The 19468-nt window shown below is 44.2% G+C and overlaps 1 protein-coding gene across 1 annotated transcript in view; it reads right to left on the bottom strand.

Moving 5' to 3' along the window:
- Positions 1 to 511: 511 nt before the first annotated feature.
- The window catches only part of WNK3 (WNK lysine deficient protein kinase 3), a 135236-nt gene continuing 116279 nt past the window's right edge, over positions 512 to 19468 (bottom strand). The window contains exons 21-29 of the mRNA XM_063119456.1: positions 18145 to 18279; positions 15149 to 16002; positions 14115 to 14343; positions 13620 to 13741; positions 5859 to 6325; positions 4230 to 4441; positions 3684 to 3785; positions 1654 to 1856; positions 512 to 1145 (exon numbers count right to left, since the gene is read on the bottom strand). Coding sequence (XP_062975526.1) covers positions 816 to 1145; positions 1654 to 1856; positions 3684 to 3785; positions 4230 to 4441; positions 5859 to 6325; positions 13620 to 13741; positions 14115 to 14343; positions 15149 to 16002; positions 18145 to 18279 — 2654 coding nt within the window. The 3' untranslated portion in view covers positions 512 to 815. The remainder of the gene's footprint in view (positions 1146 to 1653; positions 1857 to 3683; positions 3786 to 4229; positions 4442 to 5858; positions 6326 to 13619; positions 13742 to 14114; positions 14344 to 15148; positions 16003 to 18144; positions 18280 to 19468) is intronic.

Raw genomic sequence — 19468 nt, 5'->3', positions numbered from 1 at the left:
GCAAAATGAGCTTTAAAAAAAGATTACAACTCAAGTACAAAAATCAGGCCAACAACCCAAATGCATCTATTGCGAATGCAGTGTGCGTATAAGGACCTAGCTGCCATTATATAAACAGCTCTTCTGAACTGCCAGGGAACAACTTACAGGTCTTGCAAAATGAACAAATTGGCGGCATTTGTACATCTCCTCCTTCAGTAGCCCTCGACCCTACAAAAAGGCCTATCAGTTGGGGCGGGGGAGGGAAGAGTTTAAGACAGCATTCAGTGAAAGCTAGCCATACTACAAATAAAGTCAATTTTACCCCCAGCTAGCCGGGAATCTTGAGTTGCCAATGAATCAGATGCAGATAGAAAATTAAAGAGAATCCAAGGTGTTACTCTTCACTGCTGCTCCCTCACTCTTCAAGTAAGTTAACTCAAATGCCACTATGTGCAACAATTTAAGAAGGGTTGCTATCAGCCTCAAAACAGTAGCAACGGAAGCAAACAAGGGGCAAGGATGACAAGGAAGTCTCATTAAAAAGCAGCACATGGGCATGCTTGTCCACCTCAGGAACAATGAGATGCACAGGCCAAAGCTCTCTCAGGTACTTTAAAAAACAACAACAACATTCCCCCCCAAAGAAAATTACATCAAGTACTCAAAGAGGAGAACGCAAAGGCAGTCTCCCATCACTCCCACCAGATTGTTGCATTGGGGAATTCACCCCCACCCCACCCCTACAAATCCAGGCCGCAGAATGCAAGGCAGAGGAATGGAATCATGAGTTATAGGCACAGTCCTCATCTCTATCATCCTTTGGCCATCCACCTTCATTTGGGACCTGGGGGGATGGGAGCTGGGTTTTGCACAGGTGACGTTGGAAATGCTGGCATGCTTATCCCTGGCTGAAATGGTCCCGCAGGCTGAGCAGGGACGACAATGGACTGCTGGGCTGTCCCTGAAATGCCCATCCATTGCACTGGGTAAGCTGTCCCCGTCATGGTGTTGTACTGGCATACGTGGGGCACTCCGTATGGCGTCAGCGTGCCAGAAAAGGGTGACAGGGGAAGTCCTTGGGGCAAAGCAGCTGGTACGGTCCCCCGGAACTGGGAAAGTGAGGAAATCCACGTGGATGTGTAGCCCACTGTAGAGGTTGTTGTCTTTAAGAACAAGAGAAAACAGAAACTATTTAAAACGAGAGAAATCCTCATTTAGCACTTGTTTGTAGCAGATGTCAGCAGATTCTGTACAGCAAAGAAGAAGTTAAGGGTAGAACCACACTGTGTGAAAACATAACACTAGTCCAGGGATCCCCAACGTTTTGGGGCCCATGGGTACATTTGGAACTCGATTTCTTGAGGACGTCACTTCTTCTTTGTGACAGTCAAGGGCACCATCACAAAATGCCTGGGGTGAGTTGTCTTTCTACGAGACTTCAGAAGAAAAATGAGATGGAAAGGATTAAGTTGGAGAGGGAAGAGGGAAGAGAGAAGAGAGAGAGAGAGAGAAAGAAGGAGACTTGATTGGAGAGAAGGGCCCAAGGTAACCACTCAGCAGGCCAACAAGCTTACTGACTACTTTGTCTACTATCTCACAAAGTCCACACCTTCTATACAAATCTTCCCCCATCCCTCACCTCATATACCCTAATCTTCCCCCATCCCTCACCTCATATACGTTGCTCCAGCTGTCGGTGTCCAGCCGGTGCTTGTTCTGTTTGATCTGGTTGAGGCTTGGCTTGATAAGGGAGTTCCCCACCTTTTCTTTTGTCCAGTCATCCACCAGTTTATGCAAGTCGTCCGTGAACATCCCTTTCTTACTGGCTGTAGTCTGCTGACAAGAGGCGGTGCTGCTGACAATGCAGAGCTGGTCTAAGAAGGAGGGATGTATTAAAAAGCACAATACAGAAAGATGCCCCCAAACACTGAAATTGCACATGTTGTTTGGGTCTCTTCCCACTTGGGGAAGATAAGGACAGTAAGAAAAGGCAGGGCTGTGGTATTGTGTGTGTCAAAAAGTCCAAAATTGTGTGGCAAGGAAAGTCACATTTGTACTCTGAATAAGCATTGCAAGTTCAGCAGATTTGCATATATGTATACCTTAATTTTTGTTGTCTCGAAATGTAAGTTGTCATTGAAAGCAGATTTATATGTACCCATATGTAACTGCCTGGACCCTAAGGTTATCCTCAGGAGTCCTTCTCCGTGAGCCCCTGCCAAAGGAAGTGAGGCAGGTGGCTACCAGGAGGCTACCAGGAGGCTACCATGGATGGGCCTTCTCTGCTGTGGCACCCCGGCTGTGGAATGAGCTCCCTAAGGAGGTTCACTTGGCACCTACATTATATGCTTTTAGACGCCAGGTGAAGACCTTTTTATTCTCCCAGCATTTTAACAGTCTATAAATAAATTTTAATTTTTATCTGGTTGAGCTTTTATATTGTATTTTATATTATGGCTTTATACTGTTGTTTTGCACTTTGAATGGTTTTAATTTTTGTGAACCACCCAGAGAACTCCGGCTATTGGGTGGTATAGAAATGTAATAAATAAATAAATAAATAAATAAATAAATAAATAAATTTGCTTTTTAAATCAATGATTGGAGTAGCAGAGGGAACCAGAAAGCGAGAAGGGGATTTGGATTATTCATTTTATTTATTCATTTATTCCTGACATTTATATACTCCCTTATCTGCTAAAATGCTATCAAGGCGGTGTTTTGGCCAGGCCAGATTAGATGGCCTGGCCAAAAGGCTTATGCAGGAGAGCAGGGAATGGTAGCTCTATGAGGAAGAGGAAGCTAGGCAAGCTAGCCCCACCACTACTCAGGAAGGCTTGTCCATAGTCAACAGTTTCAGAACCTTTATAAGTCATGGCTCTCGTTTTCTCCCAAGTGTCAAGGCTGTTTCACAGGCAGCATCAACAGTACAGGATAAACAGATAATGCAAAGGAAAAAGAAATACATCCCAAATGCTTGAGGGCATTCTGCATCGGTCTTGCAGAAGACCAATGAAATAAGGATTTCCAACAAAGAAGGTGCTCAAGGGTTTAGTCACAGGACCTGGGTCTCAAGAAATGCCAGTTTAGTGGGATGTAAATCCATGAAGTGGTGAATTTCCATGACAAGGAAGAGGTTAAGTGTAGAACCACACTGTGTTCAGACACAACAGTAGATTTGGGGGCCCATGGATACATTTGGAACTCAGTTTCTTGGGGAAGCTACTTGCCCATTGTGACAGTCATAAGGAACCAACACAAAATGGGCCTGTTCAGACGACACACTAAGCCACAGTTAAACCACTAACCCTTTTGCAGCAAATGATTAGTGAACATGTTTAAACCATGGTTATGTAGCCACCATGGGTGGTTCACATGATGCGCTAAGTCATGGTTTACATGACACACTAAGCCATAATGTTTGGCTCAAAATGCTTAACCACTATGGCTTAGCATGTCGTCTGAACAGGGTCACTGATTGTCACGGGGCCTGCCTAGACAAAAAGTACAAGTAACCAAGAAACTGAATACAAGGCAGGTGTTTTTAAATTTATTTTTTTTAATTATAAGGTGCAGAGGGAAGTGTCCACAGGTAGTGCACTGTGGAAGGCAAGTTGAGCATTACATTTGAATCAGCCCTATGTGTTGCAAACTGAGCCCTCTGAATAGTTAGTTCAATACAGAATGAAATTTGCAAATACCTTGGCTTGTCTCTGCTTGGGAACAGCTCTGGTGTAGCAAATGGGCCTGAATGCTCAACTGATAGTCTATCACCGAGGCAGCAGTGGTAGCGCAACAGCATTCTGCGGGGCAAAGGAATAGTGGAAGAAAGCCACACAGTTAGAGGCTTCAGAATAATAGTGTGGGAGGGTGGAAAGGATAACCAAGAAATGGCTTAAATCCAAGATTAGTATTTTCAAATCAGTCTGAGTGATTTGGGCCCACAACTGGCATCCATTTTCATGAAATTTTTGAAAAGTTCAGCTCACAGGGGGCTGCACAAAGCAGAGTGGCAGTGGGGACATTCTCCAGATTTTTGCTATGTCAAGTGTGGCGAGCGGACAAGAATTAATACTTTTGCTCTTGATAGAATGACCATGGCAAACAATGTGAAGTGGAAAGGGAAGCTTGTCCTAGGGAAAGTAAACATCTCTTAATGGACTCATCCATGCATTGGTGAACTTGTTCAGACAAATTCCCACGGTGGCCTCAATATTGTGAACTGCCTCCCAATCTCACGCCCTTACCGGCAGCGACAATGCCATTGTCCACATGCGAGAGAGACTGGGGCCTGCTACGCAGCTTGCTTTTGAAAGACTTTGGCCGGCGCGGAGACGACAGTTGCAGGGAGACGTCGGAGGATTCTGATCGGCAGTCTTTGATGGAGCGGAGCCGTTCGTATATCTCCTGCAACTCCCTGTTCTGTTGAGCCTGAAGGTTCACGACCTCCTGAATGTGCCTATGCAGAAGAGAACAAGTCCTGACTTAGACTTATCACACCAGCAGCCACTCTACATGCACAAAGAGATGGTGGAACTTCTCCAAGAGGCACAGCTCAGGCGGTGGGCAGTGAGCTCGATGCTACCCATGCTCAGGGCCAGCGGGCCCTCCACTCTTGGCTCACTCAGTTTCCCTGTTCTGTGAAGGAACAGGCCCCTCGGGGTGCAAAAGTGTGACGTGGTGCTGCTGCCAGGGTACATGAGGCAGTCAATGGAAGGGTGGGATGGGGAGGGGAGAGCAGAGGCACTTTCAGGGGAAGGAAAGGCGAAACGTTAGTCCATGGTGTGCAATGCCTGTGCATGGCAGCTCCTCCCTACATGCTACCATGGGGTTGTATCCTGGATTCAAATTTGGGGCTTCCTGCCAGTGAAATTTGAACTGTTCTGCCAGGCTAGGGCTTCTCCTGCAGCCAATGTGATCCTGGCATATATGACTGGGTCTTGAGGCCACGGGTGGGAGGGGGAAAGAGACAGATGCCCACAGTGACCAGGTTTGGGTAACGCATTGGAGCTCACCACAGGTTATTTAATCCATGACAATCTGTGGCATATGCGGGCGCCACACTGCATATGGGGCCTGTTGCTTTGCACAAACTTGCCAATTGTGGGTTATCTGAGGATTTAGAAGGTTCCCCCCACCTTCTAAAAAGTTTAAATGCCTCTCCTAGGGCTTAAATACTGGCAACAAGAGCTTTAAGCTAAAATATGGGTTTGCCTTGGGCCCAGCCACCACTGGAATGCCTCTCCCCCACCCCCAAAAAACCTTCTCTGAAATGGAATTTGGCCCTTGGGCTAGGAGAAGTTCTGCACCCCTGGAAGATCAGATTGCTCTGCCCAAGTGCCATATAACTAGGACTGACAAGTTTAGGTTGGTTAACATTAGATTGATTAAAGATCTTTTGATTGATTAAAAAGTTGGCTCCGGTTAACTGGGCACAAAATTTTCAAAGTTAATTATTTCCAAGGTAAGTGGCCTCACTGGCGGGATCCTCTTAGAAGAGGCATTGCTAGGATGCAAGCACGCATCATCTAAAAAAGAAGGAATAGTGCTTTCTTCCCCCTTCAGAATTATTGTTTTTCTCATGTGCAAGCCTATGGAAATTAAAAAGAGCAATTAATTGATTAAAAGTTATATGGCTGATCAATTAAGAATTCTTTAAACAAGCAGTAATCAGTCCCATATATAACTTCCTATATGTAAATAATAATAATAATAATAATATGAGAAAAAAACAGGAATCATTTGGAAGTAGTAGGGCAATGAAACACAGGGGGTGGGGGGAATCATATCGTGCTCCACTTTTTTCTTATTTTGGTCACTCACTGGAATTAGAAGCAATGCAAATGTGTTATAAGGTCCAACATTAGTGCCCTTACTTCTCCCGCAAACGCTGCAGCTCCACCTTCAAGTCCTCATCTTCAATCTCAGATTCGTCATCGCTGCTCATAGGGGAAGATGGAGAGTAAAAGTGGGAACTGCGTCTCTTTGAGTGGGTTCCAGCCCTCTCCTCCTGCGACGGCTGGCTACGCTCCCAGCCCTCCAGGCTACCGCCCATGGGGGCAGAAAGTTCGCTGTCAGAGCTAGGCTGCTTCCGCACAAAACCACCTTTGGACCATGGCTCTGAGCAAGACTGCATGCTGCTAGTGGTGGCAGAGGTCTCCTCCAGTTCCCGCTGCTCAGGGGTAGTAGAGGCCACATCCATTTCACCCACAGCACTGGTCAACGGAGCAATTTCTCCTTGTCTGGAAGCCCCTGCTTCTGCCCCAAGCTCCGAGGAAGGAAGCATCTCACAGGGTTCATTTTCTGAACCACCTGAGGCCAACTGCTGTGGCACCGTGATGACCTGAGACATGCACAGAGAGACAGACAAGAGGGGGGGACATTAGCGCAGTACCTTCACTTTTCCAGAAAAACAGATTGAGAATGGGGTAGACAAGAGGGCAGGATTTGATCCCCAAGGATATAAATAGTCCTGCAAAACCAGGCTGCAGCCCTGAATTCCATCACATGCACTTATGGTACTTCCAGACAAGGCTTTTATTGTGCCTCATACATGGAAATTTATGCCGGGGGTGGGTGGGTGTTCCACACAGCCTCATCTTCCACTTGTAATCCTCCCAGGTCTTCCCACCACTTCTTCTTACCACAGAAAAAATAGATGCCCAACGTCTTTTAATCAGTAGTGCTAGGAGCTGTCTGTCTGGAAGCACCCTTAAACTTGCACAACTGCCCATCAGGCTGCAACTTGAGAGGGGACTAGGACTGAGCAGGGGCAGTCAAGAACCAGGATTCTTGGAGTTCCATTTAATTTGATTTTTAACCCCTTTTATCTCCAAAAGGCTTAAGATGGATAACCATAAATTTAGAACAATAAAATTTAAACGAGGTAAAATATTCAAGATTAAAACATGCTCTATAATAAAACATACTGTTCAACCAAGGCTTTCACAAATAAAAAGGCTTTATGTATGTCAACCTAAGAAGCTACTAAATGCACGCAAGGCTTCTACGGCCCAAACAGGAGAGCAAATACTTACCTTCCATTCAAAAAATGGGAAAACAATGTAACAGGCCATGCCAGCACAGACTTGGACTGCAGTGACATAAATTCCAGCTGACCCTATAGATAAAAAATGCTGCACAAAACAAAGGGGGGGGGAACCTCCTCAAAAATCTATTAAAAGGATCCTAAGAAATATTTATGGACTCCAAAGAGAAAATATGGAAAAGAGTAAGAAAAAAAATCATCAGTCAATAGCCGGGTCTATAGGTTCCTTTGAAAACTCCTTTGAGTGAATATATGCCTCGTAGAGGCCTGCCAGGAAACCCTCTCAACTGCAGCAAAACTATCCACAGCCGTGCAATGAACAGACAGAACAAACAAAGTGGTTTCTTAAAGACTGCGACAGAATGAGGGAGAGGAAAAAAACACCGGGGGGGGGGGGGGGGAGAGAAAGTACAGCATTTTAAAGCACACAGAGCGTCATGATACAGATCTGCATACTGCTCACCACGAAAGATACACTGTATGAATGTAAAATGCTACTGCACCAAACAGAATGGAGACTGCATGGACAATTACTGCACAAAGAAGGAGTACCAGGTCTTACCCCCCACACACCCTCTTTCAGGGCAACCTGGAATAAACATAAGTCAAGCCACCATGATCACAATCAACATTCTGAAAAACAGGCAAACTCAGGTTTGGACAAATCCTTTCAAGAATTCCTATATAAAAAAAGATCCAGTCTAAAATTCTAATCCAAAAATTAAGAAATTATTATTAAGGGAATCCCTTTAGCAATCAATCTGGGGGGGGGGAAAGAGTGTACAAAATTGCAAACCTGAGAAATAAAGATATTTTAGTACGCATATGAGCAGCCCAAGGGACCCCCATCTACTCCCCCACTGATCCCCTCCCCCACTGCCCAGCTGATTACTGTTGGGAACAGCTGTTCTCAGTGCTAATCAATGTGGCAGTGCCATGAGGGAGGTGCAAAATAGAATCACTGCAGTATCATGGTACACCTCCGTGCAACCCCAGTGTGTGTGTGTGTGTGTGAGAGAGAGAGAGAGAATGGGGGGAGGAGAGTGTGTGTTAGCGTTTGTGCCTCAGAAGTTGCGTGTGGGTCTGTTTGTGAGTTTTTTTGCATCTGGGTGTGAGTGAGAGAGAGAAATCAAGTGGGGCGAGGGAGCCCAGGTCCTGCCCCTATTGCCTGCCGGCGTGCGGCCCCTGATCCTCTGTCCACCATTGCATGAGGCCCTCACAAGCAAAGAGGCTGCATATCAAATATTGGAACTGAGATTATTCTAGAGCTATTTAGGGAAATATTAGTTTAATTCCCCAAGACAGTAATTTTCCAGTAATTTTCCAGGTAGACTAATTACTCAGAGTTGCCAGAACAAAAAACAGCCTATTGTTCACAATGGTTTGAACAATTGACCCAAAGTCTCACTCCTCACAAACAACCAATCAGTCCACTGGTTTACTCTCTGGAAGGGAAACCTGTGACCACATTTTTCTGGTACAGCTACTCAACTGACGACAACAACAACTTATTGCAGTCAATAGATTATGATTACTTGTCTTTTTAATAGCTAACTGTATGCTAAGTGTCTCAATTGACAAACATATAGAATGCAAGAAAGAACATTTGCCCACCTACAGTAAGTGATTTGAACATAGTGTTGAACCTCCAGCTCCTATAAAGCAAAGCTGAGCAAGGGGAGGGGAGGAATGTACAGACCTCATGCAGACATAACCCTGCTCTTATCTCCTAACAACTATGGCGTCCTTTCCCCTTCCTTCACTCTTGCATTTTTGGAGCTAATCATAATGGGCCTGTTCAGATGACATGCAAAGTCATGGTGAGGTCGCTAACCCTACTGCAGCAAATGGTTAGTGAGCGTGTTTAAGCTGTGGTAACGTAGCCAGCATGGTTAGGAATGGTTCACATGACACGCGAGGCCATGGTTCACGCAACACACAAAGCCATAATGTTTCGCTCAAAATGCTTAACCACCATGGCTTAGCTTGTTGTCTGAACAGGGTTATAGCAGCATTTTCTCTAACCATGGTTAACTCCAAAGGAGAGTTTACAATCATGGTTAGAATGGATTTGCAAATGGGTTTATGCCATGAACTTAGCCATGATTAGAGAATACGCTGGCGCAGATGTGACTCTGCAATACAGTTAGTTCCAAAAATGAAAGCAAGTGGATGAAGGGAGCACAAGGGCAACTCCTGATGGCATAAGTACGGTTAAGAGATCAAGCAGCATTCTGCACTCTTGTTGTCAGATCTGTGTACTAATCCACCAAATGATATGAACTGGAAGCAAAACAAAAAGATTAAACAACTATATACAGCAGGGGTGAAGAACCTCCTTCAGCTTGAGGGATGAATTCCATTTCAAGAAACTCTTGGCGGCCACATTCCCGTGGTGGGTGGGGCAAAAGGGGTGGGGCTAGAAATGCCAGCATTAACAAAGCCTTCGAAGAAGCATTTCAACCTTTTAGAATGAAGGAAAAACTGCACAAAAGCTGGGATACCACAAAACTACTGGTGGTCAGGGGGAAAGGGTGGGGCTAGGGGAAGGTGATATGTCCTGCTGGGGATCCCCAGAGGGCTGGACTGGGACTCTAGGAGGGCCAGATTTGGCCCTTGGGCTTGAGGTTCTGCACTCCTGATATACAGATTAGGCTCAACTGACTTATTATCTATCTAGTCTTTCCAAGCTCTTGGAATCAGCAAGCACAGAATAGTTAATCTGGGGTTAGTTTCCACATTATATTTACACAATATGGAAATGAGTTTGTGATTGTAACTCTAGTGTTTACAAATAACACAAGTCTATGTTTCTGAGAAAGGTGCAAGTACTGCCAAGCTGATCCTTGGAAGGACCCCTCTCTCTCTTTTGGATGCAGTAGTACATAGACTTTCTTCCTAACTTCAATTCTGCAGGGAGGAAGAATTGTTTCTGCATTTGTTTCTGCATTTAGGATACGAAACTGTTCTCAGAGATTAACCACTTCGTTATATGCAAGTGATCTGGTCATACTAGCATCACCAACCTAGAGCTGCTTCCACCATGATCAAATTCTACATGGAAGTCAATTTCATGTAGAAATCTGCATGAATGTCATAAGTAGACCATCAATTGCACAAGCTAAAAAGTACCATAACAAAAGGACCACACAGTGCCCTAGCTGCATCCATCTCCGACTTTATTAAGAATGTGACATCCAAGTCATCATGGATGCGAGCAAGTAAAATTTGCTGTGAGCTTTCTTTCTTTCTTTCTTTCTTTCTTTCTTTCTTTCTTTCTTTCTTTCTTTCTTTCTTTCTTAGATTTGTATACTGCCCAACTGGCCAGGGCCCTTGGAGCGGTTTACAATCATAAAACCAAAAAACAACAAAAATATCAAAATAACACAGTATGAAACCATACAAACCACTCCCTAAACATTACAGGGGTTGCAGGCAGCCTTAAGGTCCAACTTGGTCAGGTAATGGTCTGTCCATGACAAGAGAGTCATCAGTGGCTCCTGCACCCACAAATAATTTCTTATTCCATTCCAGGATACCAGACGCAAAGTGTGCCCTGTCACATATATTGGGGCTGACATAATTTCAGTCAAGCTCATGGTTTTCATTGTGGCCATGAAATCCTGAGCTGCTCCAGACAAGGCAGGCTCAGCGTGAGTGTTGAAGTCCCCCCAAAACTGCCTGCCTTAGGGTCCCCAACACCAGTTCTGAGGCCACCGCCATCAGCTTGAGATTGTTGGGCAGTGTGAAACTGTGACAGAGATATGTTTCATACACGAGCACTACTGGGGGGTGGGGGGAACCTGGGAAAACTGAAATAATGATTTTCAAAACCATGAACAAAGCTACAAAGAAATAGCTACTGAACATATGTTATATGAATTTCACCTGTGCCTCAGAGAACTTCTGACCAATTATCAAAGTCATACTGGAGAAAGTTTTAAAGCATCAAGCCACTGAAAGAATACAATATAACACTAGCTTAGCACTGTATAACACTGTAGCTTAAAATTTTAGATTAAGTTCTACCTTTCATCTGGGTGAAAGGTGATGCCTCAAACTCTACTCCTAGGGTTCAACCCCAGAACAATATCTACAGCTGCACATTTGCAAATAATTTCTCCAAATACATAGGAATGCCAGCAAAAAACTGATCCAAGATGTATGTCTATAATTCAACATATAAAAAGAGTTGTTGGTTCTGATTGAGCCTCAAATAAACTTTGTTAGTGTCAGGGATAGTTAAGGCACTGGTCGTGAGGTCTTGTTGTTTTTTTTAGCTAAGATTTAATTAGAAATAGTCTGGAAGGCTTTGGGCCTGTTTGGCCTCTCAAATATTAGAATCTGTGAGAATTGATCTCTGTCAGCGTTCTCAGAACAAGGACGGGGGAGTGGTTCTACTCCCCACAAGCCACCTGCTTGCCTCAGTCTCAGCAGAAAAGCTGTCTGTGAGAAGTTGATAGAGAAAGGGAGGGGACTTGCAGAAGGGTCACCCAAACTGAAGCATCATCTTGGTGGGCTGAGCAAGGCCGCCCTGTTTAGACAGAGTCATTGCTGAAAGGCCAAAAGCCCCTGTCTGTCTAGTGGACTGGAAGAGACCTATGCCTCCCCTTTTTTAATTCCCCCCATTTTTAAAAATTGTGAATTTAACAAAACAGAACAAAAAATAAATTGTGAAAAATAAAAGATACATACATAGGAATATCATCATTTCTCCCCATCAGATATACCATTCAAAAAAGAAGGGAGAAAGTTATGTATAGGTTTGAAGAAAAGCAGACCAAATATCCATGTACTTATCCACTCGCAACCTCGATATAACACCCATTCAAATGTTGATAGCATTGTTAAGTCCTCTCTCCATTGCATTATGGGAGGTGAGCATTTATCCTTCCAACATGTATGCCTCCCTTTTTAAGCTGATGCAAAGGCGAGGAGTCTTTGCTAGGAACATCTGCTCTGCTTTCCTGGAAAACCTCCCTGCTTGGATCTATCATTGTCTGAGGCTCTGGGGCGCTGAACCAGAGTGTTCCTTAGTGGAACTTTGGATTACTAAGAACTTGCCATGAAAAGTACTGTGAGACTTTTCATAGACTTGAACTCTTGTTTGCTGTGGATTGTGTGTCTTTGTTTGCCATGAGTTCACTGCACCAGAAGACTGGGTTTGATCACTGACTGGACCTTCCTTCCTCTGCCTTGACTCATGCGGAGAGATGTTGGCCATTCGAAAACAATGGCAAGGAACTCCTTGTGTCTGAGGGTTCACCTTTCTCCATGATCTTGTTTAAGTCTTAACCATGTTGCCTTTCAGTTACCAATGTATGATTTGAGGTTGGACTAGTTCTCTTTGGGGACTATGTTAGGCCTTTCAAAAATTTGCTCCTTTGATTGCCTGAAGCATCATGTCAGGAATCATTCCCCTCCCTTGTCTGGGTTTGGAACCCATGTATGGCTTGACCTTCCCTTGTGTTTGGAATCGTGGAGAGGGCAATGAGGAAATCACGTTGATGGGGATCTCGTTCGTCACGGTAGTAGGGATTAACTTTTGATTGTTCTGGACTTTCTTGGCGCCTATAGTTATTGACTATCGGCTATATGATTTCTGAGTGTGTAACTATTAAGCTTTTACCATGGAATTTCCTGTAATAAAGAAGTCTCACTGATTTGGGTGCCCATGTCAGTTTCCCAGAACGTGTGCTTGCCACGAGCGACCGGGAAACCTGAGTTAGTCATAAATGGCAGGGGGAGTTAAAGAAGACATATCCATCTTCAGAAAAATAAGGGGAAGGAAAGAAGGTCAGCTGGAGGAGCGTTCATGGAGAACACAGAGAGCTGGGCGGAAAAGAAATATTCAAAATGGGCAGAAACTGAAGAGTTGGCAAAGGCCAAGAGAACACGCTAAGCATGGTTAGGCCACTAACCCTTTTGCAGCAAAAGTTTAGTGAGAGTATTTAAACCGTGGTTATGTAGCCACCATGGTTAGGAATGGTTCACATGACACACTAAGTCATGGTTCAGAGTGGCGCAGCAAGATGGTGCAGTGAGGGGGGGGCAACTGAGTGGGCAGCTGCTGTTCCTTGGTCCTGCCATCTGCCTGCATGACCTGCCACGCAGGCGGCCAGCAGGATCAAGCAACGGCAGACCCTTTGGAGGGGGAGAGCGCCACATTTCCCATCCTCCACCGCCTGCTGTGCCTGCTTCCTACCACTTCATGGTAGGGTTGGCCCTGCTTAGCATGTCATCTGAACAGGGTCACTGTGATTTGAAATAATCAAACATGGCTGCAGGCCTCTAGTAGTAGCCAGATCTCTGTGGCTGCCTCATGACTATGTAACCCTCCCCTGTTGGAAATTGTATGTATGTATGTATTACATTTCTATACCTCCCAATAGCCAAAGCTCTCTGGGCAGTTCACAAAAATTAAAAAATACAAAATACAGCATGAAATATAACAGAAAATACAAAAGCTTAAAACAATGATATAAAAGTACAATGAGAGACGTACATGCCTTTTGAACAAAGGGGGGAAAACAAATAGATAAATGACATATTTGGATTTAACTGAATTAACTGATTAAATTATACCCACCTGAAAGCGGCCTCGTTGGAATGATCCAGCCACAGATTTAGAATGACTAGTTGCTTTATTCTCCACTGTTGCTTGCTCAGAGAGAGAAATCCAGTCAGGAGTAACATCACCAGTCATCTCTTCTGTTGCGAGTTTTTTTTTAAAGGAAAGGGACACAAAGAAATAGAATACTGTCAGGTAAATCTGGTACCATGAGAATACGGACAAGCAACATAGCAGTATAAAACATGATTCTAGTATACATGTAGGCTTTATATATTGTATCCCAAGACCTACACTTCTATGTGGAATGAAAAAACTGGTTAATCAAACTGGAAAACAAAATGATGATGGATGGAATGTTACACAGGTGAGTAAGGTAGGGAAAGGGTATATATGAAGTAGTGTTGGAAATGCCCCCCAAAAAAGGAGGGGAGGGGAGAAAGAAAAGAAACATACATAAAGAAATCAAAACAGATGTTACCTAGTCTAGATCCCTGACTGTAAGCACACTACCTTGCCGGACTTTTGATTTCTTGAAAAAGCTGGTCTGCCGTAGCCTGTATGCCCAGCTTTTTAATTTGCGAGTCCAGGATTTCTTGCTAATAGGGTTTTTGAGACTAGGGCAAGTAAAGCTTAGGCCAAAATATCCACCTCCTGCATGCAGGTGCACAGCTCCACCACTTGATGCTGAAGCAGGACAGGCCACAGGGTTCTCAGGAAATGAAGCCTCAGGGGACGTCTCCTGCACAAAACAAGGGGGTGGGGAAGTGGGCAGAAAAGAGGGGATATTTGAATAAGAAGGGAGGTGGTGATACTTCCATATGCACTTGGAAAACAGCAACAGGGTAAGGCACTAATATATCACAAAACAGAAGAGAAAAGAGGGTCTCAGGTACTTGAATAAAATATGTTATTCTGCCCAATGCATTTCAGAAGAAATTTCCTTCCTCAGGGGTTTTCTTTAGACGTATCGGGAGGAAAAACCTTCCTATCTTGAAATGCTCCATTCGTTCAGGCACCTGAAAACTTCTCTTCTGTTTTGTGACATATATACTTGGACCATTGATATTCCCCCTTATTTAATGTTACACATACAAATCTTCAAACTCGACTAAGTGCCTATTCCTGAAAATATCCATTTGGCAAGTTAATATAATCAAGAACATGTAGAGAAATGATCTCTAATTGTTTTGTAATTATGGAATACTTTTCCCTGGGAAAGACATTTCCAGTTCCTAACACAGTTAGGCCCTAGTAAAATTCAGGCCTATCTCAATTCAGATCTAGAAAGGTGATCCGCCTTCCACTCAATGCCACTCCCATCATGGTCAGATACCAGCTCTTGGTCAAGAACTCTACTTGAATAAAAACACTGAATAGGAAAGGACAAAACGTGGCAATGACGCGTCTGGTGAAGATGCTTACCTCTTGCCAGCATCCATTAGTCTGGTGGTTGGGTTTGTACAGTTATCCAGCATAATCCTGGATTTCTCCAATTGCAGGAGAGACCGTTTTCAACCCCACCTAACCTCCCTGTCACTACTCACATGCATACAGAGATCACTGGGAGCAGAGGTGATAGCACTGGGTTCCCTCCTCAGCACTGGCAAACTGTCAGGATGACTCGCAGATGGGATGAGCATAGCCTGGGGATCAGAAAGCTTGGTGGGGCTTTGCTGGGTTTCTTCAGGGGAATTAATGTCCAGTGCTTCAGTTACTGGGCAAGGGAGAGTATCTTCAGCAGAAGATGAGAACGGAGACTCCACTGCACTTTGTGTGTCTTTCTGGCTCTCAGGGGAAGTTCCCGACAAGCTGTGTTCCTGGTACAGAAGCGTCCGCAGCTTCTCATCCAGAGTTTTGATGTTGTTGTCGACAAAATCCATCTTAGGGGGACCCTCGCTGTCCGACTCCAGAGCAGAAGTAAAGGAAGTGCCTTCTGGGGCCAGGCCCTGAACCGAAGCACTGGCCTGTTCAGCATTCATCGAGTTATCTGCTTCGTCAGTGGCCAAGATGTGACATGTGGTTGGTCTGGATATGAAGGCCTCAGTGGACAAATTCAGCTCAGCAATGCCAGATGTTAGAGGAGGTGTAGATGAAGAATGGAGAGTTCCATCAGCCTGAGTCTCTTCCCCCAAAGACTCCAGCCAAGAAGCAGGATCACAAGCACTGGTATCATTGTTGTCACCAGCAGTGGCAGACAGCCACTTGTCCATGCTGTCTTCCACTTGGTAAGGAAGAGCTGACTGCTCTGTTTCTGACATTTGGGGTTCAGACATCGTACTGTCACTTAACAGCTCATTTGAGCTGGAAGATGGGGTATGCCTCTGCTGGTTGCTAAGATTTTCCACACTCAGGGGACAATCTTGGGGGCTATCTTCTTTGGCACTTTCCTTTAGTTGGTCTGCAAACACAAGAAACGAACTAGTGAGGCTCACAAAGAAGATTCCAGAAAAAGTGATATTGCAGCACGGCCTTTTAAAGGCTAGGACCCATGCTAATTGCTGTCATCATCTCTTCTAAAACTTGTAATTCCAGAGATAGGGCAGTTCTCAAAATGAGCCTATAACAGGGGAGAAGTTTACTTTAAAATCCCTGACTCTATCTAGGGTCATTGGATTTAAGAGCTGCGCAGAACCAACGCCAACGTATGTGAAGCAGAATAGATTAGAAGATACCATAGGAGTGCAGGCTCCAAGCTTTGGGGCAAGAATCCCTCAATGTGCCTCCTCCTCTCTCAGTGAGTCTACCTTCTCCCCAGCTGCTATTGCTCCTCCTCTTTCTCATCACTGTGGCCACCTGCCTGCTTGACAGGCAAACAGCCAGTGGCATATACTGCTCCGCCTTCTTACCACCACTGTTGTCTGACCCAGAGTATAAGACTGGTGAACAATGGTGAAGAATAAGAGCAAGCCCAGGGAGCTCTTGTCAGTGGGACCCTCCTGGGGTGTGGGACCTTGGCACGTGCCCAACCATGCCCTACTCTTGATGCCAGCCCTGTGATATAGAAAGAAGAACCAAGAGAGATGTATGGGTCCTATGAGATAGGGACAGCTAGTATTGTGATGGTGGAATATTTTGATTAATTTAAAATACTTCTACAATGATCTTTAAGTGAACCTCACAAAGTTGTTTTCATTTTTTTAAAAAAACATTTAAAGTAACAACGATCAATAAAATATAATAACACCATGGAAAACATAAATGGTGGCAAGGGAGTGAGGGGGAAAGGACAAAAACAAAAATTATCAATCAATCACACATTTAAAACCCTAGGGAAATAAAAAGGTCTTCAGCTGGTACCAAAGGAGGTGGTGATTTTTCACTAATAATATTTTTTAAAAGACCACTGCATCCTTATCTAACCACTACTTCATTCCACACATTGATTCTGATCTCTGAATGAAACTGATCCAACTCCTGTTTAGAAATGGCACATGGCTGGCAGAAGGACAGACCAAAACCTTCTCAGTCATTATAAAGGCTCTGCTGTGCTTGAAGGGATGGGCTAATTTTTACCCTGGTTAGTGTGGAGTTGAATTGGACGGAGTGTGAGGCTGACTTGCACTGCTATATTTAGAATGACTGGACTTGCAGGTAGCTACCAAAGTTGTGTTTGCATGGTTCATGCTGTACTGAGTTGAAGAAAACCCAATATTGATGCTAAAATTTAAACCAAGGAAAAACACATGTGAACAGAAACGCCAAGCTAATTCTGTCAGCACAGTTATTGTAAATGAATCAGGCTGGTTGGCCGTTATGCCAGCCTTCCCCAACCTGGCACTGTCCAGATGTGTGGACTACCATGCCCAGCATCCCCCAAGCAGCCATGCTGGTTGGGGATGCTGGGAGTTGTAGTCCAACACACATCAGGACTGTGCCAGGTTGGGGAAGGCTGCCTTATGCCATTCACTGCCTTTCCCCTGTTGCATGGGTTCAGTCTATCTGGCACAACAGGAAAGTCTACTTTTTAAATTTGTTGGTTGTTTTTATGCTCCTCATGGTTTTTAATTTTTGTGAACCACCCAGAGAGCTTCAGCTATTGGGCGGTATTAAAATTCAATAAATAAATAAATAAATAAATAAAATATTTTGGTGCAGGTATTTTTGGTAGCTCTTCGCACAATAGTGCAAATCTGTAATGAAAATTTGCGCATTTGGGCTCTTGATGATATTGCAGAATTGTGTTTTTCACATTCCCATGCAACATTCTTAAAATAATTATTTATGAGGGTGGTAAAGAGGTAAAATCACTATCAATATACACTAAAGAATAGAAACCAATCCAGCAAAACTTGAGCAACAACTACTGGAATATCAAGTAAGAGTCAATCATCAACTGGCAGTGGCTATCCCAAAGGATAGAGAATGGACTCTTGCTTTCATGGCATTACAGAATTAAACCTGCAACCTTCCAATCCAAAAGCTTGAGCCACTCTTGCTCAAGACAAAGAACCTGAGCTGACTACAGCTCCAAAACTGCTAATACACTGCTGCAGGGTCAAGTCACAAATGAGCCGTGCTTTTTAACCCATCTTAAATTCACCTGTTATCTGACAGACTGGGGCAGCTGTAGTTGACTGTAGAAGAGTGTAAGGTGCCTGGGATTCTCTGTTCCTTATTGTCTGATTGATGCAAAATCTCCAGCGGCCAACAGGGGATGACTGGGGAGCAGAGTCACCTGGAAGGAAAGAGAGAAAGAGAGAAAGAGAGAGAGAGAGGGAAAAGTCATAAGGGACAATCACTCCTCTACCGTTTCTGAAGTGTGCAACATGAAAGAAAGAGAGAGAGAACCCAAGATTTACATAAACCTGAAACAGCACTACTGCTGCAAACAGGAGCCTTAAAAGCAGCATGGTCCAACAGTCGGAATCCTGGTTTTGACCTTGAGACACCAAGGGTTTAATCGTAACACACTTATAGAGAGTAAGTCTGATTGAGTTCAGTGGGACCCACTTCTGAGTAAACGTGTTTAAGATTGTAATACCTGGCTTTTATCTTCAGCTCTGCCGCTGAGCAGCTGCATGAAGGACAGCTCCTACCTCTACATGACTTTTCATTCCTTGCTTATTTAAATACATAATTTTAAGACGGTGAGGTGGTGAAGCCATCTTGTCTTTGTTTTGCCTTAATTCCACTGTTCTTTTCTCAGTTCAGGGAGAATCACTAATAGCACCACCCGAGACTGTAGGCTTCTGAGACTGCGACCTCACCGTATTTACCTCAGGTTGTATGTGTATCTATTCAGTGGGGTCAGCATTGTGCCATTATGCACCTGCCCTATATCTGCCTTCTCTAAAGTCATGGATTAGGCATGTGCTGGCACACTAGGTGCAGACTGCCCCAGGCCTCAACAGGAATAATGCATTGCAGTACAATTGCTCTCACTTCAGCTGAAGCAGTCAAACAGCAATGCCAAAGTACCTAAAACTAGTCAATGACTCTAGGCTGCCAGGGAAGAAACCCAAATCAGTAAGGAAATAAGATCAAAAAGTTATCCATAAAATAATAGGGTCATTATCCAATTTCAACAGTTTTTCCTTTTAATCCAGTGTTTCCTTCTCGCTTAAGAAGAGGTGTGTGACAAAATCACACTGCTTGCCATGTTGTATCTATATTAATGTATATATGTGTTTGCTGTGTTAGATAGAACCCAGGTAAGTTAGGGCTAATTGTTTGGTAGAGAGTGAGTAAAAGGTGGGTGAGACTTGTGTGTGTGTGTGTGTGTGTGTGTGTGTGTGTGTGCATGCAGAGTTTATATAAGGGGAGAACAGGCAGATAGTCAGTGAGTTAAGAGATAGGAGACAACTGATGAAGCTACATCGAGTTAGTGGGAGTTAGAAGGGGTAGAATATACCAAGAATATACCA

Source organism: Elgaria multicarinata, chromosome 3, assembly GCF_023053635.1.
Source record: "Elgaria multicarinata webbii isolate HBS135686 ecotype San Diego chromosome 3, rElgMul1.1.pri, whole genome shotgun sequence".
NCBI lineage: Eukaryota > Metazoa > Chordata > Lepidosauria > Squamata > Anguidae > Elgaria > Elgaria multicarinata.
This window is presented reverse-complemented; position numbering and strand designations above follow the sequence as displayed.